Consider the following 22,932-nt stretch of genomic DNA (forward strand, 5'->3'; position numbering starts at 1 on the left):
TTTATTACTATTACTGGGTAATGAAAGGAAGGGGTGAAGCAAAATGCAAGTGAGTGAGATGAAATTCTTGGTAAATAGTATTGGAGTGACAAAGATGTACAGGTTAAGGAATGAGAGGATCAGGAAATTAGTGAAGCATGAACCATTACCGCATAGGATAGAGGAACCAAGTCTTAATGAAATGGAGATGTTAAGCAAATGGAGGAGAAGAGGATACCCAGAAATGGGAACAAGATGAAGGGGGAGCAAAAAAGAGCAAGTGGAAGACTAAGAAACATGGGGCTAAAAGGACAGGGTGCAGAAGAGAGGAGAAGACTGGATGAAGGTGAAACGGACAGACGATGGGTGACAGAAAATGAGGGAGAGGTTATTTTCCAAACAGATCCAGCCACCGGCTTGAAACTGTACAAGATGATAAGGATTTATTAGTTCTACTAATATCAAATTCATTTGATATAGTTCATGCACGTTTGTTTAGTATCTTGTTAGCACAGTCACCATTGATAAAAGTGTCCCTGGTATCTACGGGTGCATAGCATTTTGAGAAAGGCTAAAATAAATTTGGAAACCCTGTAGGAATAAGTGTACAGATATGGTTCTGGGAGTCAAAATCTTTATGAAATTCAAACTGATTAATGGCATCATTACTATCATAGCCATATTTGGTTGTGAAACGTGGATCCTTAAAAAATGCTGTAAGGAAGAGATTACAGCATTACAAATGCAGATCACAAATGATTGGAAGAATTTTTTACTAAGTTACTCACATAAGTGAAGTAGGAAACAGAATCTTTAGAACCAAATTACAACTGACATGCACAGCCAACTGCTTTTATATATAAGATCTGTGTTCTTAAGTTGCAAATCCCCATCAGCATTACTCGTTAAATATAAAACAGACACATAGCAGCTGAATAATATACCTTAGAAACAAGTAGTCTTCTATACTGCTGATATTATTTTGGAGCCTCTGTAGCACATTTGTACACCTCTAGTTACGTTTTGCCCAATTTTCCCACTGCCCACATTCATTTCCACTTGCAAATCATTTTTGACAAAAGTATGTTTCTTTCACTGGTAGATGTTTCCCTTTATTTCACCATTCTACTCATTATTGCTCCTTTGCTGTGCTCATCTTATTTCCTAGATATCTATATCGATTCATTTCTTTTATTATACACTCTGAATTTTCATGTTTAACAGGCTGTTATTTTCAGTCTCAATGCTCTTCATAAATTCTGTGTTAGTTACAAATATCATTTCAACTTCTGAGTAACAAAGTTAGTTGATTAATCTGCGCAGTTCTTTTAAATCCTCCATTGAGCCAGCCACAAAAACTTTATTGCTTGTAGAAAAATCTTCTCAGAGTTCAGACTGAGAATAACTTTGATGTCAATTTTGCTAGTTTCCCTTGACATAAGTGTGTGGTATTTACTCTTATTCTTGGTATTTCTCGTCACTTCTTCAAAGCTTAGCAATGGTATCCAGTCTACTTACAATTCATTCCTGCTATTCATAATTCTTTTATTTCCTTAACTGGTTCTTCAAAACATAATTTAAACAACTGAGATGATGAACTACGGCTCTGTATTGTTATCACCCTTTCATCAAATGGTTCAAATGGCTCTGAGCACTATGCGACTTAACTTCTGAGGTCATCAGTCGCCTAGAACTTGGAACTAATCAAACCTAACTAACCTAAGGACACCACACACATCCATGCCTGAGGCAGGATTCGAACCTGTGACCGTAGCGGTCGCTCGGCTCCAGACTGTAGCACCTAGAACCGCACGGCCACTCCGGCCGTCACCCTTTCGTCCCTGTGCTTCTTTCCTTGTCACCTTGGAATCCAGACTCTCTTATTCCAATAAAACATCTGAGTGCTTTATCACTTTACAACGAGGCAAACTGATGATGACGAGTCAGGTGACAGTAAGAATGCAAAAGAGACAAGGTATAATATGTCCAATACTTCAATAAATTAACTCCTGTCCTAATATCTACATTTCTGTTGTTAAGTCCTACTTTGTATCTCAGTGTCATACTATCACCTCCTATGTACTCTGATGAAATACTCACTCTCTAGCAAAGTATTTTTTACAATGAAAAATACCATGCCTGGCACGAAATCTGTAGCACTCAGAAGACATGGTCAGATGTCAATGTAATTCCATGCATGTTCACACCATTAGCAGATTTGTAAATGATTAGAGTTACAATCATCTGTGACAGGGAGAATGGCCATCAGAGTGCATTAGTATTGTTCGTGTTTAGTGTTGTTACCAGGCCCAGTATTGTGTACAGGGGCATGAACAGATGTTGACTGATCACTGTGAAGGACACATAGATGCCACGTACTCATATGACGCAGCATTATCAGCATCTGACAGTTTGAAACAGGCGTCATTGTGGGTCTCCATCTGGCTGGTTGGCTGAATCCAGCAATATTCTTATTTGTGGGACATTTGGATGTGAAGCAGCCTGATGCTGGACAGCAAGGGAATGCAAGGGCAGGTATATTGGTTGTCAATGTTCCAGTCAACTATTTCTGACCACCATAAGGGATGAATGCTGTATTGTGCACAAAGCACATTACCACCCATTCATTTCTGCACCTGCCATCCAAGAACAAGTAATGGCTTCCCTGCAACATTCTGTGCCAGCCCACACCATTTGGTGGAGACTAGCAGCAGCCACACTATGGAATTACTGTACCATAGACAGGCTGCCATTAACATAACAGCACATCAAGTGTGTCTGGAATAGTGCCATCACTGGGAAGAATAGCGGTTGATGAATGGCACCCCACTGTGTTCAGTCAAAGAATTGCAGTTCTGCACTACTTCAGATGACCATCATCAGCAATATGGCAGCAACCTGGGGAGAGGCCCCATTCTTCCAATGTTTTGAAGAGGCACAGCAATATTACTGCAGGCATCATGGTGTGGGGAACCAACACATATGACTTCAAGTCATGGCTGACAGTGATTGAGGGCACCCTCAAGGCACAACACTTTGTCACCAACATGCTGTGTCTTCATATGTTATTCCTCATGCAACAGTATCATGGTGACATTTTTCAACAATGCTCATCCATACGTGCCATGTATCTCTATGAATTCCTGATAATGTTCCAGTGCCCCCATGGCCAGCAACATCCCCAGATATGTTCCCAATAGAATATTGTAGGATCAGCTCAAATATCAACTCTGTCCCAGTACTAGTCTCCAGGATGTCAAAGAACACAGGTGACAAAGAACTGTTACAACAGCTGTGGGTCAGCTTGCCTCAGGAATGGTTGTAACGGCCTATGACATCCTCCCCAACTGAATTAAGCGCATGCATCAAGGCAAAATTGGTTGCAACATCACAGTGCTAAGTGGGCATCTACTTTAATTTGACTCAGTTTTGTAATGGTATTATTTTACAGTGTAATTCTAGTTGTGTTCATGACATCTTAAAATTGCAGAAGAAAGCTATTACAATAATTACTGGTTCTTGATATAAAGCACAATGTAAATTTTTGTTTTGTGAACAAAAAATATTGACAGTAATAAACTTACATATATACTATGTTTTAATTTATACAAAGAAGAAGTTACCAGAAGCAAAACGCAGAGAAAATATACATTGTTAAACAGAAGAAGCAATAGATGCATTTATACTCTATACCACAGACTGATCAATAGACAAACTATTCTACAATATAAAGAAATTTACCATTTAGCGAATTAGAACATAAAATTGTAATGTTAAGAACTACTACAGCTTTTTTTAAAACTATAAACTGTATAATATTATGTGTGTGATGTTGCCTACTGCTGTTATGGCCTAAGGACAATTATTACCACTGAAATGTCATTACAATCCTCTCAACCTGTGAAGTTTCATATTGAGGCTCTCTTTTTGGTAGCTTCTATTTTTTTGTCAGGCACTGTATACTGTCATGCATTTTGTAATGGACTGTGATTAGAATAGAGTTCACACCAGTATTAGCACTTCACTGACCCTCTAATAGAAAGGTGAACGGTCAACGGCTTATGCTCTTATTTCTGGAAATGAACCGAAGATCCTCTACTCAGCTTTCTCCCAATGTAATAACCTGAGTTTTCCTAATCATCACAGTCTAGTATTGCCAGCTTCCTGTGCCCTTCTTAGCAAATCCATAAATAAAAGTAATCCCAAATCCTTTGCAAATGACTGATAATGTGTATTTTATAAACCTCAGAATATGAATTGATCATGTAGATCAGCCCATCTAACACGTACAATTTTGTAAAAATTGTGTAGCTAGATATAGCCATCTCACCTTTCACACCGGTCATGATGGTATGCTGGAGCAATGTATCGATTGAACTCACTGAACAGGTCACTAAATTGTGATAACGTACTGCGAATTTTTAATCCCCATCCAGCTGAAGGCAGATGATATGAATATCCAAGACCTGCTCCATCAATTTTGGCCATCATGTAATACCCTGCAACAGACAAGCATTAGCTATTTTTCTAGTAAAGGAAGAGAGAATGGCAAAAGCAATACCTCAAGATACAAAAGAGCTTAACAAATAATGAGTTAACTTCTTGAACTTATGATGATAAGTGACTTAAAGAATTCTGCATAGGCAGCAAAGAAATCTTTACTCTATGGAGACTGTTGCTCAGCAAGTACTTCCTAGTCCTGAAATAGCTTGTACACTTAATCTAGATGCAGTCCAAGCCTCCGAGCGCAGTGAAGAACTACAATCACAGCGTTAAACCACAAAGTTACATTGTTTTATCCTGTAAAGCAGTCATATTCTTCAACGATATGCCACTACAAATTGAAGTATCAGCCTCTATCAGTTCAAAATAAGATAAGATTCAAGAGAAGAAACCAAGCAGGTAAAGTGATTGCCTTCTTTTCAGTCTATGTTTTACAGTTACATAATTTTGGGAATAGTATGCATAACAAATAAAATTAAGTTGAAATAAAATAGAACTAGAATCTCTGGTACATATCTACAATGAAACAGAATTACTAAATGTGGCTGCAAATGAGTTACAACATGCAAATAATAAGTAATGAATGTAATTCAGATTTAGGTGTTTTTGAGTACCTAGCTGAGTTGTCTGTTCCATTTTGCACATAAGGCTTTAATGACTGATCTAGGCTTTTTCAGATGTTTCATGCAGTGGTCTTATATATTCTCGCTGTCTGGAGCCAAACCAGACCATTTTGGGTTCAGGTGAAATGATCCTTTCATTCAGCAGTTTCAGAAATTTCTCTGCCACAGGTGCTGGAAACACTTGTCATTATGGAGAAAATTCTCACCCTTAAAATCAGCTTAGTCATGTCCAACCACCAACCAGTTTTGAAGAGCAGGGACAGACCGGCCAATCATATTTAGGTCAGAAAAAAAGCAGAAACTGGCGAGGCAACTACAATAGTGAACAGGTCTGGGCAGATAGGAAATGTTATGTTACACAGAGACTGAACATACATGAGATTAACACATGAAAAAAATGAATAGGCCGATTAAAATGGAATTGTTGACTCACCTATAAATCTGAAAATAACAGCCAATCATGCTAAGAAAGTCTACGAAATCAAAAAATCTTTCACAATGACTTACAATTGACACTGACTGATTGATGCTACAGTTTGTAGAGTAAACCAAAAAATGTATAGTCATTAATGCACAAATTATGAACTTAAGTATACAGTATATACTCAGAATTATTATGAACTTCAACCATCATCGATTCAGTTAAATTCATTAATATAATTAAATGAAACATGACAGTTCTATAAATTTATAATGCTATCTTTATCTCTCTAGCCACAAGTTATTGTAATTGGATTACTTTTTTTTTTGTTCATTGTTAATTATAGCTTATTTCTGTGATGATAAATACATCCTGTAAGATTTCTCAAATAAATTACTGATCTGTTTACCAGATAAATCTAACATTAGTTTATTGCTGTTTACACAAACACTGGTTCAGTGCCAAAATGGTGCTGCATGTCATCCTTAGTAGTGAGTATTGCCACAAGTTTCCCCGGGTGTAATTTTCTGATATTTCCCCGATTTCCAGACAAGTTTCAGCATTTTTCCATGACAAAGTTGAGATCTCAATGATGGGTAACAACGTAAGTTGTCAAAAAATGTAAAGACTTCTGCATTTCTAAATGTGTAAGCAAAAATCTTAAGTACTAGCATCAACATCTTTTGCAATAAACTGTTTCTAGATCGAGAAAGCAAGCCAAATGGTATATGTGTTTCGTTAAGACCACTGATGTTACCTTATTTCAACAAAAATATGCATTTTGTTAGACTCCCAACATAGATTTGAAATACCTTCACTGATTTCAGAAATAACCTAAGAAAAAAGTAGGCCTCTTAAAAGAAGAGTATAAGGCAGGGAAGAGTTGTGTAAACTAACACTATAGGTGACCGCCAATAAAATGTTGGCTCCACTATGTTCATTATTGTCATTTATTACCTATTGTGTTATGTCATTATTTTACAGCTATTGTGTGGTATTTCTTTCAAGAAATATGTAAGTACATAGTGTACCGACTGCCAGTGACTGCCACAGTTCTCTTCTTCTCATTGTCCATACTTTCTAATGTATAAACTACTTTTGAAGTGCCAAAATGTACTAGAATCAATAAAAGGTCTATATAACGCCACACTGTACAATGTACTTGCAGTGAGTCAGTAGCAATTCCTGAAATCCATCACTCGCGGTCCCGGCCTGCCAAGGAGCACCACAGTTCATGGTCCATGGATAAAACACGAAAATCTGCCGCATTACACTACACAAAAACAGAGCTGTGCTGTGGGCAGATCGGTGAGACTATATCTGATGGGGCCTGCACATTAGAGGGAAACAATGGGTTTCAGATCAGCAGGCCCAATTCATTAGTGATATCCACTTAAAAGGCCTGTGGTTTTCATCCCTCATGGAAGTTCACTTGTGTGGCCAGGTATTCATGTGCCACTGGCACCATATTGATGAAATGAGACTGCAGTAGTCAATCCATGCAACAGAGAACCTGCGTGGAAACTCTCGAGAATCAATGCTGACGAGGATAGGTAGCAACTCATCGTAAATATGATCACTGAGCCACAGGCAGGCAGATAGAAAAGAAAATCACACTCTCACTTTGGCCATAGCCTTTGTCAGAAAATGAGAGCACACACACTTTCACACAATCACTCAGACACAACTCATGCACTCATGACTGCCATCTCCAGCCACTGCGTCAACAGTCTCTGAGAGTCAGGTCCAAACAAACCACTTCTCATGCCTCCCTGCCTCTCGTCAGCTGCTGCTAGGCTAGCGCCAAGATGTGGTGGCAGCACTGACTGCAAGCTGAGGGGAGTGGTAGAAAGGGAAGATGGAGTAAGAATGAGGGAGTAGGGAAATGACGCATGTTCTCAGCTGCACCCAGCCAGCAACAATGTATGACATCTGAGTAATCAAACGATTTCATCTACTGATACAAAAACAAGATTTTTTCCTGCGTTTTTCCAAATTTCCCTGATTTCCAGAACTTGTGGCAACCCTGGTAGTACTGAGTGTGAAAGACAAGAAATGCAATAGACTTCTTTAACATGCTGTATTCCAAGTGCAGCACACAAGATTGTAATTACATGTCACAGTGTGGAGTTTGGATATGGTCTTGTGAAGGCACAGCTCATGTGAGTTTGATTTAACTACGGTACTGTAATCATCACAGAAACCTACTACAGATAGAGAAGTCATGAATGAACAATGTCTCAAAAAAAAAAATTGAGCACAAAGATGGGGATGTGGAAACAAAATAAAGCTTCGTGAGTTGAGGTTGAGAGGATATGTGATGTTTACAAAATCAAGTAAAATTTACAAAGAACTCGGCAGTTTGAGCCCACTTATCAGTATTACGTTACATCTCCTCAGGCCTGGGTGCGTACATTGATTCTGTTGGGATGGGTGTCATTAAGCTGTTGTATCCTCTCCTGAGGCAAGCTGACCCTCAATTGTTGGAAATACGGAAGCGTCCGATCCCGCCCGCCTGCTTTGACCCACGACGTCACAAATATGGCGGAAACGATCATCAACGACAATTCCAACATGGCGCATATAAAGTAATTATGTACACATTATGAAGACGAAAATACATTGAAAAACAAACACACATATGTTCCAAAAAAGCCTAATGACACTGACAGGACAAGTGCGGGAAATTGGGGGTTTTTGGGTGAGGACAAACTAAATATATACAAATTTAGACACCCAGCCGCATACAAAACCACGCAAAACGACAAAAAAAAAAAAAAACGATATCTCAAAACTCCCCAAATACCACTAAACACAATATCATCTGGAATAAATTGGGATTGAACACTTCCCTTGACCTATATAGCAGCTCCCGATCCCAACTCCCAATACAAATATCAACATACACCGCCAAACATTGGGATCAAACACATCCCTTGACCTATATAGCTCTACAGCAGCTCCCGATCCCATAAATTGGGATCGAACACTTCCCTTGACCTTTATAGCTCAACAGCAACTCCCGATCCCATACCCCAATACAAATACCAACATACTCCGCCAAACATTGGGATCGAACACTTCCCTCAACCTATATAGCTCAACAGCAGCTCCCAGTCCCATGAGTTAGGATCGAACACTTCCCTTTACCTATGTAACTCAAAAACATCTCCCAATACCAATACCAACCTTCACAGCCACAAATTTCAATGAAACACTTCCCTAGACCCCAACACACAACACATACACCGAAAACAAAAAAATTAAAACTTACCACAAAAAAGTTCCGGTGCCACAAACTAGATTGGCCACCACAATCACACACAGGTGCATACGCGCACACGCAAACAAACAAACAAACACACACACACACACACACACACACACACACACACACACACACACACACACACACAAAACCAACGAAAAAAATACTCAACCAAAAGAAAAACCCAACCCACCCACACCTCAACCCCCCCCCCAACCAACCAACCCAACCTCCCCCAAAATAAAAAAACCACATACAAAAACCAAATGTAGCATAAAAAAATCTGAATCACACACTACAACTCACCAAAACCTTCAACAAAATAGATCCTCCACAACTAAAACACAAACACACTCACTCCACCCCCCCTTTTAACAAACACTCTAACACAAAATAAACCATCAACCCCACCCTAAGCCGCAGCCACCCACCCACCTACCCACACCACCCTAACCAACCACTTTTGGCCTATACATTTTACTCACAGCCCTTAAGAAAACCCGAACAACACAATAGTCCTCAGGGACACTCTTCCGCCAACAGTATTCATCTAAATGAGACTGAAGGTTGGAAGAGTGCCTCTTCCCCCTCCCAAGAACTGACTTAACCATCCCCCACATCCCCTCTATTGTATTGGTACATGCCCCCGTCTCATAATTCTTATACTCTAAGCTACTACTAAATGATGAAATCCCCTCTCACTCAACCCCCTATACGAAGAAAAAGCATCAGAAACTATCGTGGACCCCAGCTCTATATATTCCTCAATTAACCCCACTAATTCAGCGTTAGAACTTCCTTCCCGCCCCCCCCCCCCCCCCCCCAGCTTACCCCTGTACTTAATAAACTCTGAACACACTTCACGACAAAAACAATACCAATCAAGCACACTCCTCTCACTCACACCAGTCTCATGCGCGCAAAAACTGTGTGGGGATCTATAACAAAAATAATAAGTAACCAGTACAATCTCGCGCATGCCCAACCTAGACTTCTCGAACCCGGTACTGCGCCATATGGAATGCCAAATGTCATCTTTCCGACAGCGCCACATATAACCGTCCCTGGTTCGAAAGGGCCGGAACTTTAGCCAACTTCGTTTCTTCACGGGAAACACTGCACTTGACCACCTCGGCAATTAAGCCAAAAAGCTGCAGAAACTTAATCAGCTCTAAAGGGGTGTCCCCCATCATAGCCCTCAAACGGGAACTATTAATCTTATCTGTCATATCCATTCCTGAACGAAAAACAACAACTGATTAAATTTAATAACAATACCACACGACATACAGCGATCATCACTACATTAACCTTCACACAAAACCACAAAATCGTTAACTCACTGAAACGAATTCCACTTCAAACACACTCGAACAATACTCGACACTGAGCAACAGCAAACTGAGCCCAATACACCAAACAAACAAAAACCCTGAACATACCACCAGAAGGCACAACAAACCACAATACGGCGACATCTACAAACACGCCACACTCACAAACCAAACTCTGCGGCGTCATGACATCACACACCACAATGCCCTTACGTCACGGGTCAAAGCCGACGTGTGGGATAGGACGCTTCTGTCGACCCCAATTGTTGTAACTGGTCTTTGATATGGCACTGGGATGGAGTTGAAGTAGGAGCTGGATCCACAAATGATCTATCAGGGAAAGATCTGGGGATCTGGCCGGCCAGTGGAGTAACTCAACTTCATGCAGGCAGTCTCTCTAGATGTGCCAAGTGCGGACAAGCACTGTCCTGTTGAAAAATGTCACTATAATACTGTCACATGAGCAGTAACACATGCGGACACAGGATGTCCTGGATGTACTATTGTGCCATCAGAATCCTCAATCATTACCATCCCTAACCTGAAGACATACCCAATGGCTCCACATGATGTCAGGAGTATCAGGCGTAACAATACTGTGCTTCTCCTAAACACTCGAAAAATGGGACCTTTCCCCATGTTGCCACCATACATATCGATGATGGTTATCTGGGATAATGCAACTCAACGTTGAACACAATATGATACAATTCATCAGCAGTCCATGCTTCCTAGTCACAGCACCACTCCGAGTGTAGCCATTTGTGTTGTGGTGCTAATGGCAGTCTATGCATGGATGTTAATTCCATAATCTGCCTGCTGCTAGTCTCTGACCTATGGTGTGGGATGACAAAGAATGTTGCAGGGAGTCCATTACCTGATCTTTGATGGCAGGTGCAGATGTGAAGGGGTTACAATGTGCTTGGTGCACAATATGGTGATCTTCCCTTGATGTCATCAGATATGATCCACCAAAACCTCAACGACAAGTATACTTGCCCTCACATTCCCATGCAGCCTAACATTGGGTCAGTCACATCGGAATGCCCCACAAATCTGGATATTGCATTTTTCGACTACCTGGCCAAATGGAGACCCACAAGGAGGCCCCTTTCAAACTCATGTTTTGATAATGCTCTCTCACACAAGTATCTCATTGTCCTTCACCATGATCATTTAACATCTGATGCTGTTCACATCCCTTATACACCCTAAGATGCCTGGTAACAACAGTAAACATGAACAACACAAACACACTATGGAGGTCATTCTACATGTCACAGAGAACTATAATTCTATCCATTTACTTACCCAACAATTTGTGTGTACATGTACAAAGTTACATCAACATTCGATCACGTCTTCTGGGTGCTTCACTTTTTTTGAGGCAGTACTTATTTTGTATATGAAGTAGTTAACAGAAATATGAAATTCACATAGGCCTACTGAATCTATCAAGAAGGGCATTTCTCAGACTGGATAGATTATGAACCAATCAGTGTGTGTTAGAGAAACATGGTTATCTTTCCAGAAACAGTCGAAATGCCACGGGTACTCTATCCAGAATTTATTAATTTATGCAAATCATTTATTTCTGTTTATGAATCCTTGAGCTGTTATTAAAGAGCTGCCCTTCTACCAAGACAAACAATACTTGAGAAAGTGGAATAGCTTCCTTTATAAACTGGAAAAGTAGAATGCAACGAAGGCAAAAACTACGGATTTCTACCAACCAGCTACGAATGAGGAATCTCCATCGAACTATCCTTGCGACAGGTTTATTACTCAGTGCAAAAAATCTATATTTACCATATTTTGTAATGCAAAAAGGAGATCTTCAAGAAATGCATACATCAAACAGGCAGCAGAAAGCTCAGCCAAGTTTGAAATGAAAAATTATGCAGAGTAGATTTGCATGTAATAAAGAAATGTTATTCAGCCTTCAGTGATCACCTCACAATATTTTGTCAAATTTCTGGATGGAATCAATATTCATGATATTGAAACACTCAACTGCCCAAAAGCAGATGAGTGTTAGTGGAGGTGGCAAAATACACAGTTACAAATCAGATCATAATTTTTTTTAAATCTTTTTTGGCTTTTTCCTAGGTTTAGCATAACCTCCTGATGTACCTTCACTCATGATGTGTGTGATTTCAGAGTTTTCACATACATACAGTTCAGAAGTCACTTACAGATGTCACCTGAGAGGGGGGAGTCGCTAGATGGCTGGACTCGAACACTGATATTTTTGATGTAAATGAATTGTTCAGTTGTGCTGCCACAAGGAGTAAATTTTATATGTAACATCAAAACTTATTAAATACCAGAGAATTAATGGTTATGCACTCAATACATGAATAAAATCTCTGTATTCTCGCGAGAAAGGGGGGGGGGGGGGATGGAGGAGTGCAATGCCCCCTCTCACTCTACATCCTTGCAATTGTCTATGGTGTGAAGCATTTCAAACCACAGGTTTTTATTGTCATGTTCCGAGGAATATACCACATTTATTTTCACAACTGTACTGAAAACTTGTTCAGTTCTAATAATGGTTATTGTCTAGATCACAAATGGTTGAAGTAATGTCTGTAAAAAGTTGAAGAAAAATTCAATGAGAACTTGATAAGATTTCAAAGTGGTGCACAGATAGCCAACTTGCTTGATGTACTGAAATATAAAATTATGCATTTCACAAAGAAAATAAAATGCCGTATTCTGTGATAATAACATCAATGAATCACAATCAGAATCAGTCAATTCATACAAATACCAATGAGTAAAAACATATAGGGATACAAACTGGAATGATGACATAGCTCAGTTGCATGTAAAGCCACAAATTTGCAGGATATTATAAAAGAACACAAAATGATACTATGAGTCTACCACTCAATGGCTTGAAACCAATAGGCTAATTCGCAGTTATGAGAAATCTAAAACAACAGTGTTCAGGAATAACAACAGAAGAAGAATAGAGGAATCTCAACACTCACAAGCACTGGGTATAAATGTAGATCAAAACACAAAATTATTAGGGCTCACATAGATAATTGTTTACTGGGGGAAGACCACACTGCTACCATACCTAGCAAACTAAATTCGGCCGTATTTATTATCCAAAACATTAAACCACTAGCAGCAGATGATGTTATGCGAATGCTGTATTTCTCATATTTTAACGCTATAATGAGCTATGGAATAGAAATGTGATCTAAAATTATCCCCTCGTAAGAGCAAATCTAGGGAAACCAACAAGTTGTGGAGTATAATGCTTGAAAGCATTCACAAGACACGTCATATTCCAAAAATGTTGGGTCGAAACTGAAAATTACAAATCTGACAGAGAAAAGAAAAATCAGAACTACTGAGTAGGTTACAAAAAAAAAATAATAAACAGATAGTGCCCCCATTAATATTCCTTGAAGTGGAGAAACACGGTATAAACTTTAAAAAAGTTTTATTCAACCTTAATACCATTTACAACACTTTGCCTAGTACGTCACAAGCATTAATGGATTTACTGCATTAAATCTGAACAAACATTAAATCTGAAAAATATGCGTTTTGAAATCTGTATTTTTGAGGTTGCTTAAGTAAAGAGTAACTTTGAGCCATTAGGCTATAGGGCTAGGGCTAAAAAGTTGAGAACATTCCAGTTCTTGGGGACGATATCGCTTTGACCTCGAAATCTGACACTTCTTCCTCATTCTTTGCCGGGTAAAACAACGTAGAATAAGCAAGCCAACTGGAGTCTCTTATTGCGCGCAGTAGAATGATAAACTACTGTTGTGTTTCCGTTGGGCAGCAAGTGCAAGAAGCATTCTTGTGGGAATGATGATGGGCACGTGTATACTGCCGCTGTGCTTGTGCTGTGCTACAAATCTGCGCTTCACGATATTGGCCCCTACCTGCAGCTCAGAAAGGGCTGTACGAGGACGACAAAGAAAAAAGCGCGAGGACCCTATTTCGGCACTGAAAATGTGCGTTTATGGCATATTTGGCCGGGAATCCACTGCTCTGTACAGATTCAATCCATCTTGACAGCACAATGGCGTCGAAACGGCCGCCGCACCGAAGAATCCGCATAATTTCCCGAGAACACTGTGACAAAAATAAATATCCCAGATACGTAGTCACTGCTAAACTCACAGTGTTTCCCGTTGCGCTCGGCGATGTTAAATGTGCAGTTTAGTAGAGTCGAAGACAAACATTGCCAAAAATTCTGCAATGAATAAAAAAGTTATACCCTCAGATTCCAGGAAAGGGCAAGCGGGGGCCCTGTCCCTCCAGACGGATACGGAACAGTGCGTATTATTAAATCTGACCTCTCACTACCCATCAAAACTCCAAACTTGTCAATGCAATGCATCTTACTTTCAACGAAACCTCGAAGTGCCAAACACACATGACTACTAGAACGCCAACAACTGGCCTTCGTGTAAAATAAGTACCTACTTAACGTCCACCTTCAATATTTGCAACCAGGCCCAACATAGACACTCCTACAAGTTTACGATAAAACTCCCTCGTTATGAATTCGAACTCGCTGTAGCCATTAGTCCCGTTGATACACTTTATCACAATTTACTTTCCAATCCCACAAGTATTATTGGCTAGCTCCCTTCGTAACAATCTTTCTGAACAGCCACATGCACTCCATCAAATCACATTACAGTAAATCTAAAAGCTGCCTTCCGAAAACCAATCCCATTTCATATTCAACCAACATGACGTATATGTTAGCAAAGAAGTAAATGTTAACTTCCCATTTAAAAAATATCATTCTAACACTGGTACATTCTTTAGCTTCCAAACATGCACTCGAACCAATTATCTAGAACGATTCCTCCTGTTAATAACACGCTGCCTAGCCTTTTCTTTCTATGCCGCCATCAACTCCTGCAGTCTTTCAGTTACAGCTACCATGAGCACCTAGGAATCAAATGTTAATCCCACCAACAAACATCGGGCATTTCTACTACCTCCACTATAAGGAGCATTACATCACTTTCGTCACAAAATGAACATCAAGAATATTGCTTCACCCATCAGCAACCATTCCTGCACTTGAGCGTAGCTGCGCACATGTATCACCACACAATCACATCTTTCCTTTTCCAACATCGTAAATACCGTAATTTTCTGCTACGAATCTAATAATCTGATGCTAAAAGGCAATAATGCAGCTATAATCAGCCTGACCCCAAAAGGGGGAGCGAAATATAACAATTTAAAAGAGTGAAGATTCAAAGTGACATAATCTGCAAGGTACAATACGAGGAACATTTTCGTCACATGGCACCTCGATACGCTACCCTTGTAGTAAATCTGGTACATCAGTGCGGGATATCACAGCCTAATTTACCTGACATTTACCACACTTCGTATGACGCTGTTTTTTTATTCGGTCAGATCTTTTTTTGTATAAATAAGTGCAAGATGCGTGTAATTCTGGATCGGGCTGCACTGTTGTCAAAAACCACTCGTAATCCGGCTCCATAATTTCTTTTCCTCATTTTGTTATTTGAGAATAACTGTTAAGCACATAATTGGTAATCCACAAAAAACTGGACTGCATTGTTGTTTCCCACACGCATTTCACAAACACAAAATTAAGTGGCAACACTGAGATCTTGAAATCCATGGATGCCAATATTATTAGTAGTGTTACATATTACCACAGTCTAATTAAACTGTGGTGTTACGTTAGCGACTGCTATATCGATATCTCGAACGCAGCTAACAACAAGAGTAGAAGCTCTGGAACAGTTGGCATATTTTTCAGAGCATTCTGAAAGGTGTCAATGCAGTGCCATTATGTATGAGGGTATAGGAAAGACATGAAAATTATTTAATAATATTACCTGATAGTTTATATTTCTCCAATATTTTTCGCTCTCTGCATCCCGAAAATTAAACACTCAGCTCACACGTTGAAGAGCAAAATAACATTACTGAGTGAAGACAGGGAATAGAACAGCTCTGTCAGGCGTATTAGTTTCCGTTTTGTTATTTTTATTCACTTATTTTTGCGCATACCGAATACAATTGTGAACACAAAAACGAAAGTTTCCCTACCACAGTCTACGTTACAACATGTAACTCAAAATAGTACAGCCACGCGATCATATAATGCTTTCCTATCTAAACAGGAAAATTAATTGAAATTTAAAACATAATACGTGATAATGCTCGTGACTGTAGGTGGAGCTTATTGGGTTCTATTTGTAGACTAAATATCGAAGATATTGAAATTGTTTTGTACTACTCTCCCAAGGGTTTATGAATAATTAGATGCAACAATCAATAGGGAGGATGTCGCTACTTTACAGTCGTTTTCTCTCAGCAAGCACGTGCAAAATCTTTGTTTTCTAACCATGCCGGCCGTTGTGACCGTGCGGTTCTAGGTGCTTCAGTCCGGAACCGCGCTGCTGCTACGGTCGCAGGTTCGAATCCTGCTTCGGACATGGATGTGTGTGATGTCCTTAGATTAGTCTGGTTTATGTATTTCTAAATCTAGGGGACTGATGACCTCCGATGTTAAGTCCCATAGTGCTTAGAGCCATTTTTTTTTTCTAACCAGTCTTTGTTAAACGGTGTAACTTAACTCACTTCTTCGGAAGAGACGAACTTGACGGCGTGTCTTCATCATCAGAGAAAGGACGAAACATCTTTTCCGAACGCCAATCCTTTATAATTCTAAAATGCTCCAACTACACATGTAATGCGCTGCTAACTCATTTACCCAGTAACCACTAATTTATGACGAAAATACACATTTTGAATCATGTGTAGTGATTTAGGGAAAGGGGGTGAGAGCGCACGTATCATTCTTCGCATTGGTTTGCATGATTTGCAAATTCGGCAACAGGTGGGATAAAAGTGTGTCCTGAGCCCTTTACTCCGGACGGTACTTTAAATTCCAGGAAAATCCCGACGAAAACTTGACGGTTGGCACCCTACATTAACTTGTGACAAGTGAGACAGGGCAAAAGATTTTCGATAAACAGACTAAAGTAGGGTTTCAGTCAGCTTTTGACCATCTTCAGACCTCATTACCATGGTCAAAAACTGACCAAAACCGGTTAGCACCAAATAGAGACTGTTTGCGGTCGAGACTATTTGCGCTCATTTTAAAGTGCTTTTTGCCAGACCTCTGTTCCCCATGAGAAATGTTCTAAAAAACTTCAAACAAAACAGTAATAGTAGTGGTGATGCATATTTAAAAAATGCAATACCTGAAGGCAACAGCAGTACTATGTGGCCAAGCGGTTCTAGGCGCTTCAGTCCAGAACCGCGCACTGCTACGGTCGCAGGTTCGAATCCTGCCTCGAGCACGGATGTGTGTGATGTCCTTAGGTTAGTAAGGTTTAAGTATTTCTACGTTCTAGAGGACTCATGACCTCAGATGTGAAGTCCCATAGTGCCCAGAGCCATTTGAACGATTTTGAAGGCAACAGAACAGCAGCCAGAACGAATAAATTTTGTAGAAGGTACTCAGATAATAAAGCAGACGCCACAGGGAGAACACTGGTTTGGGCGTCGGCCAAAAGTGTACACAGACTTATGAGGTAATCAAAGGTCGAGCCACGAGGTGCGGCAGTGCGTTGGCGATGACCATATATGCTCACGCACGAGACCTCGCAGGGTGGTGTTCGGAAGCGACAACATGGAAGGGGTGGCATGGCCTGCCACACAGTATAAAGGCGGAGGCGGCGTAGCCCATGAGAGAGTTCAGTATAGTGTGTATACTTTTAGATGGCAGACCTCTCTGTAGTCCTGAATAGATAGAAGTCGGTAAACGTCGGGAGGCTTCGGTAGGGACGCAGTTTCGACTGCTGCCAACATTACGTAGCTGACTGTGTTTACAAGGTAGCCAGTGTCGTCTGCTTCGTTATTGTTTAGCACTGTACTGTTCTGCGTGTTTGTATTGTGCAGTTGTGCTAAACATTATCAAAATGAGTGAAGAGGCAGTTGCTGGCCCATCTCGGGAGTCGCCAACAACCCCTACCGGTAGGCCTACGGTTAGAAGGAAACCAGTATTCGGTAGCGATGCTCGCAAAATTATCGGATAAATGGTTTGTGAGCGCATAGTAGACAAACATATATATATATATATATATATATATATATATATACTCCTGGAAACTGAAATAAGAACACCGTGAATTCATTGTCCCAGGAAGGGGAAACTTTATTGACACATTCCTGGGGTCAGATACATCACATGATCACACTGACAGAACCACAGGCACATAGACACAGGCAACAGAGCATGCACAATGTCGGCACTAGTACAGTGTATATCCACCTTTCGCAGCAATGCAGGCTGCTATTCTCCCATGGAGACGATCGTAGAGATGCTGGATGTAGTCCTGTGGAACGGCTTGCCATGCCATTTCCACCTGGCGCCTCAGTTGGACCAGCGTTCGAGCTGGACGTGCAGACCGCGTGAGACGACGCTTCATCCAGTCCCAAACATGCTCAATGGGGGACAGATCCGGAGATCTTGCTGGCCAGGGTAGTTGACTTACACCTTCTAGAGCACGTTGGGTGGCACGGGATACATGCGGACGTGCATTGTCCTGTTGGAACAGCAAGTTCCCTTGCCGGTCTAGGAATGGTAGAACGATGGGTTCGATGACGGTTTGGATGTACCGTGCACTATTCAGTGTCCCCTCGACGATCACCAGTGGTGTACGGCCAGTGTAGGAGGTCGCTCCCCACACCATGATGCCGGGTGTTGGCCCTGTGTGCCTTGGTCGTATGCAGTCCTGATTGTTGCGCTCACCTGCACGGCGCCAAACACGCATACGACCATCATTGGCACCAAGGCAGAAGCGACTCTCATCGCTGAAGACGACGCGTCTCCATTCGTCCCTCCATTCACGCCTGTCGCGACACCACTGGAGGCGGGCTGCACGATGTTGGGGCGTAAGCGGAAGACGGCCTAACGGTGTGCGGGACCATAGCCTAGCTTCATGGAGACGGTTGCGAATGGTCCTCGCCGATACCCCAGGAGCAACAGTGTCCCTAATTTGCTGGGAAGTGGCGGTGCGGTCCCCTACGGCACTGCGTAGGATCCTACGGTCTTGGCGTGCATCCGTGCGTCGCTGCGGTCCGGTCCCAGGTCGACGGGCACGTGCACCTTCCGCCGACCACTGGCGACAACATCGATGTACTGTGGAGACCTCACGCCCCACGTGTTGAGCAATTGGGCGGTACGTCCACCCGGCCTCCCGCATGCCCACTATACGCCCTCGCTCAAAGTCCGTCAATTGCACATATGGTTCACGTCCACGCTGTCGCGGCATGCTACCAGTGTTAAAGACTGCGATGGAGCTCCGTATGCCACGGCAAACTGGCTGACACTGACGGCGGCGGTGCACAAATGCTGCGCAGCTAGCGCCATTCGACGGCCAACACCGCGGTTCCTGGCGTGTCCGCTGTGCCGTGCGTGTGATCATTGCTTGTACAGCCCTCTCGCAGTGTCCGGAGCAAGTATGGTGGGTCTGACACACCGGTGTCAATGTGTTCCGAGTGTGTATATATATATATATATATATATATATATATATACTCCTGGAAATGGAAAAAAGAACACATTGACACCGGTGTGTCACGCCCACCATACTTGCTCCGGACACTGCGAGAGGGCTGTACAAGCAATGATCACACGCACGGCACAGCGGACACACCAGGGCAAACTGGCTGACACTGACGGCGGCGGTGCACAAATGCTGCGCAGCTAGCGCCATTCGACGGCCAACACCGCGGTTCCTGGTGTGTCCGCTGTGCCGTGCGTGTGATCATTGCTTGTACAGCCCTCTCGCAGTGTCCGGAGCAAGTATGGTGGGTCTGACACACCGGTGTCAATGTGTTCCGAGTGTATATATACTCCTGGAAATGGAAAAAAGAACACATTGACACCGGTGTGTCACGCCCACCATACTTGCTCCGGACACTGCGAGAGGGCTGTACAAGCAATGATCACACGCACGGCACAGCGGACACACCAGGGACCGCGGTGTTGGCCGTCGAATGGCGCTAGCTGCGCAGCATTTGTGCACCGCCGCCGTCAGTGTCAGCCAGTTTGCCGTGGCATACGGAGCTCCATCGCAGTCTTTAACACTGGTAGCATGCCGCGACAGCGTGGACGTGAACCGTATGTGCAGTTGACGGACTTTGAGCGAGGGCGTATAGTGGGCATGCGGGAGGCCGGGTGGACGTACCGCCCAATTGCTCAACACGTGGGGCGTGAGGTCTCCACAGTACATCGATGTTGTCGCCAGTGGTCGGCGGAAGGTGCACGTGCCCTTCGACCTGGGAGCGGACCGCAGCGACACACGGATGCACGCCAAGACCGTAGGATCCTACGCAGTGCCGTAGGGGACCGCACCGCCACTTCCCAGCAAATTAGGGACACTGTTGCTCCTGGGGTATCGGCGAGGACCATTCGCAACCGTCTCCATGAGGCTGGGCTACGGTCCCGCACACCGTTAGGCCGTCTTCCGCTCACGCCCCAACATCGTGCAGCCCGCCTCCAGTGGTGTCGCGACAGGCGTGAATGGAGGGACGAATGGAGACGTGTCGTCTTCAGCGATGAGAGTCGCTTCTGCCTTGGTGCCAATGATGGTCGTATGCGTGTTTGGCGCCGTGCAGGTGAACGCCACAATCAGGACTGCATACGACCGAGGCACACAGGGCCAACACCCGGCATCATGGTGTGGGGAGCGATCTCCTACACTGGCCGTACACCACTGGTGATCGTCGAGGGGCACTGAATAGTGCACGGTACATCCAAACCGCCATCGAACCCATCGTTCTACCATTCCTAGACCGGCAAGGGAACTTGCTGTTCCAACAGGACAATGCACGTCCGAATGTATCCCGTGCCACCCAACGTGCTCTAGAAGGTGTAAGTCAACTACCCTGGCCAGCAAGATCTCCGGATCTGTCCCCCATTGAGCATGTTTGGGACTGGATGAAGCGTCGTCTCACGCGGTCTGCACGTCCAGCACGAACGCTGGTCCAACTGAGGCGCCAGGTGGAAATGGCATGGCAAGCCGTTCCACAGGACTACATCCAGTATCCCTACGATCGTCTCCATGGGAGAATAGCAGCCTGCATTGCTGCGAAAGGTGGATATACACTGTACTAGTGCCGACATTGTGCATGCTCTGTTGCCTGTGTCTATGTGCCTGTGGTTCTGTCAGTGTGATCATGTGATGTATCTGACCCCAGGAATGTGTCAATAAAGTTTCCCCTTCCTGGGACAATGAATTCACGGTGTTCATATTTCAATTTCCAGGAGTGTATATATATATATTTACGAACAACACTTAAAGCGAGTTTTACTTCCAAGCCTTTCGTCTGCTTTCGTTTAAGCATGATGCGCAATTTGTAGTGCCAGCACTGCAACTGGTAGGCGTGCCTTGTCCGCCCCCCCCCCCCCCCCGCCCTCCACACACTGTACAGACAGCGGTCCAGGAGGGACGTCTGTGTACGTCTGACCCGGGATCTGGATTTAAGAATTCGCACTGGCTCGTCCGCAACTCGTGGTCTCGCGGTCGCGTTTTCGCTTCCCGAGCACGGGGTCCCGGGTTCGATTCCTGGCGGAGTCAGGGATTTTCACCTGCCTCGAGATGACTGGGTGTTTGTGCTGTCCTCATCGTTTCATCATCGTTCATCAAATTGGCGAGATTAGGATGAGCAAAGGTTGGGAATTTGTACGGGCGTTGATAACCGCGCAGTTGAGCGCCCCACAAACCAAACATCATAATCATCTGGGATTTTGCAATCAGGAGTAGTGTACTTACATTCAAGTTGTTATCAAATTCTTGCTCAGACGAGCAATTACAGATTAATTATTCAAGTCTTGTCTTCGTTTGATTATTTCCCGACCGAGTTCCATAACTCTTTCAGACTTCCTGTTAGCCATCTCCGCGTTAGCTGACTGGACGGACCTTCCGCAGTCTACAATGTCAATGAGGGTCTATACCAGGGGTCTCCAAACTACGGCCCGCGTTAGCTGACCGGACATCCCCGGTATCCGGCCCGCCAAATATTTGAGATGGTACCTATACTGCCAACAATTGAGTTTCGAGGCCTATCGTGACCAATACGATAGATGGCGTTTCAGCGACTCATACATTTCTAATCGTTCCCATCCCGTAAACTTGGGAGTAATTCTGAGAGTACTTAGTCTCATAATGACGTTTTATATTGTATTCTTTGAAGGCTGATATTGCTTCATTGCAAATAATACACATTGGTTTGTTGCTTGACCCCACCATGAAATATTGACATCCCCACTGCTCTTTAAAAATTCTACAGTCACTGTCAACCTTTCGTTTCTTTTCCATATTTGTACAGAACTTCACAAAAGATTGTAACCTGAAAATAAAGTTATGCTATTTAATACTAATAAAACTAAGGAGTAGTCTGCCTAAACAAAATGCAATTAATTTATTTTTAAGGTACTTTAATTACTAAATTAAATACTCACAATTCACTGTAGTTCCTCTAAAAATACAATGAAAAAATACTCAAGTCGTGCTATACGTATTTAGATTTTCAGATTTTCCTTGTCTCTTCGAATTCAGACATTGAATTGTCCCACACTTCGCCGTCTCACCTACTAGTACAGCGCATAAAACACTAAAAAAACTCGTGAGACACTCGCAACATAGACACAATCACGCAACAGAACTATCAAATACATGCTCTGGTTCTGCTACTCGCTACAAGACTACATAACTAAACTTATTGTTGCGCCGCTTAAAATAACAATGCGTTGAC

The 22,932-nt window shown here is 42.6% G+C and overlaps 1 protein-coding gene across 1 annotated transcript in view; it reads right to left on the bottom strand.

The window, feature by feature from the left end:
* Positions 1 to 22,932, bottom strand: part of LOC126456948 (transmembrane protein 181) — a 228,532-nt gene that overhangs the window by 114,747 nt on the left and 90,853 nt on the right. The window contains exon 2 of the mRNA XM_050092884.1: positions 4,310 to 4,478. Within this exon, the coding sequence (XP_049948841.1) occupies positions 4,310 to 4,470 (161 nt within the window). The 5' untranslated portion in view covers positions 4,471 to 4,478. The remainder of the gene's footprint in view (positions 1 to 4,309; positions 4,479 to 22,932) is intronic.

Source organism: Schistocerca serialis, chromosome 2 (genome assembly GCF_023864345.2).
Source record: "Schistocerca serialis cubense isolate TAMUIC-IGC-003099 chromosome 2, iqSchSeri2.2, whole genome shotgun sequence".
In the NCBI taxonomy this organism is placed as follows: Eukaryota; Metazoa; Arthropoda; class Insecta; order Orthoptera; family Acrididae; genus Schistocerca; species Schistocerca serialis.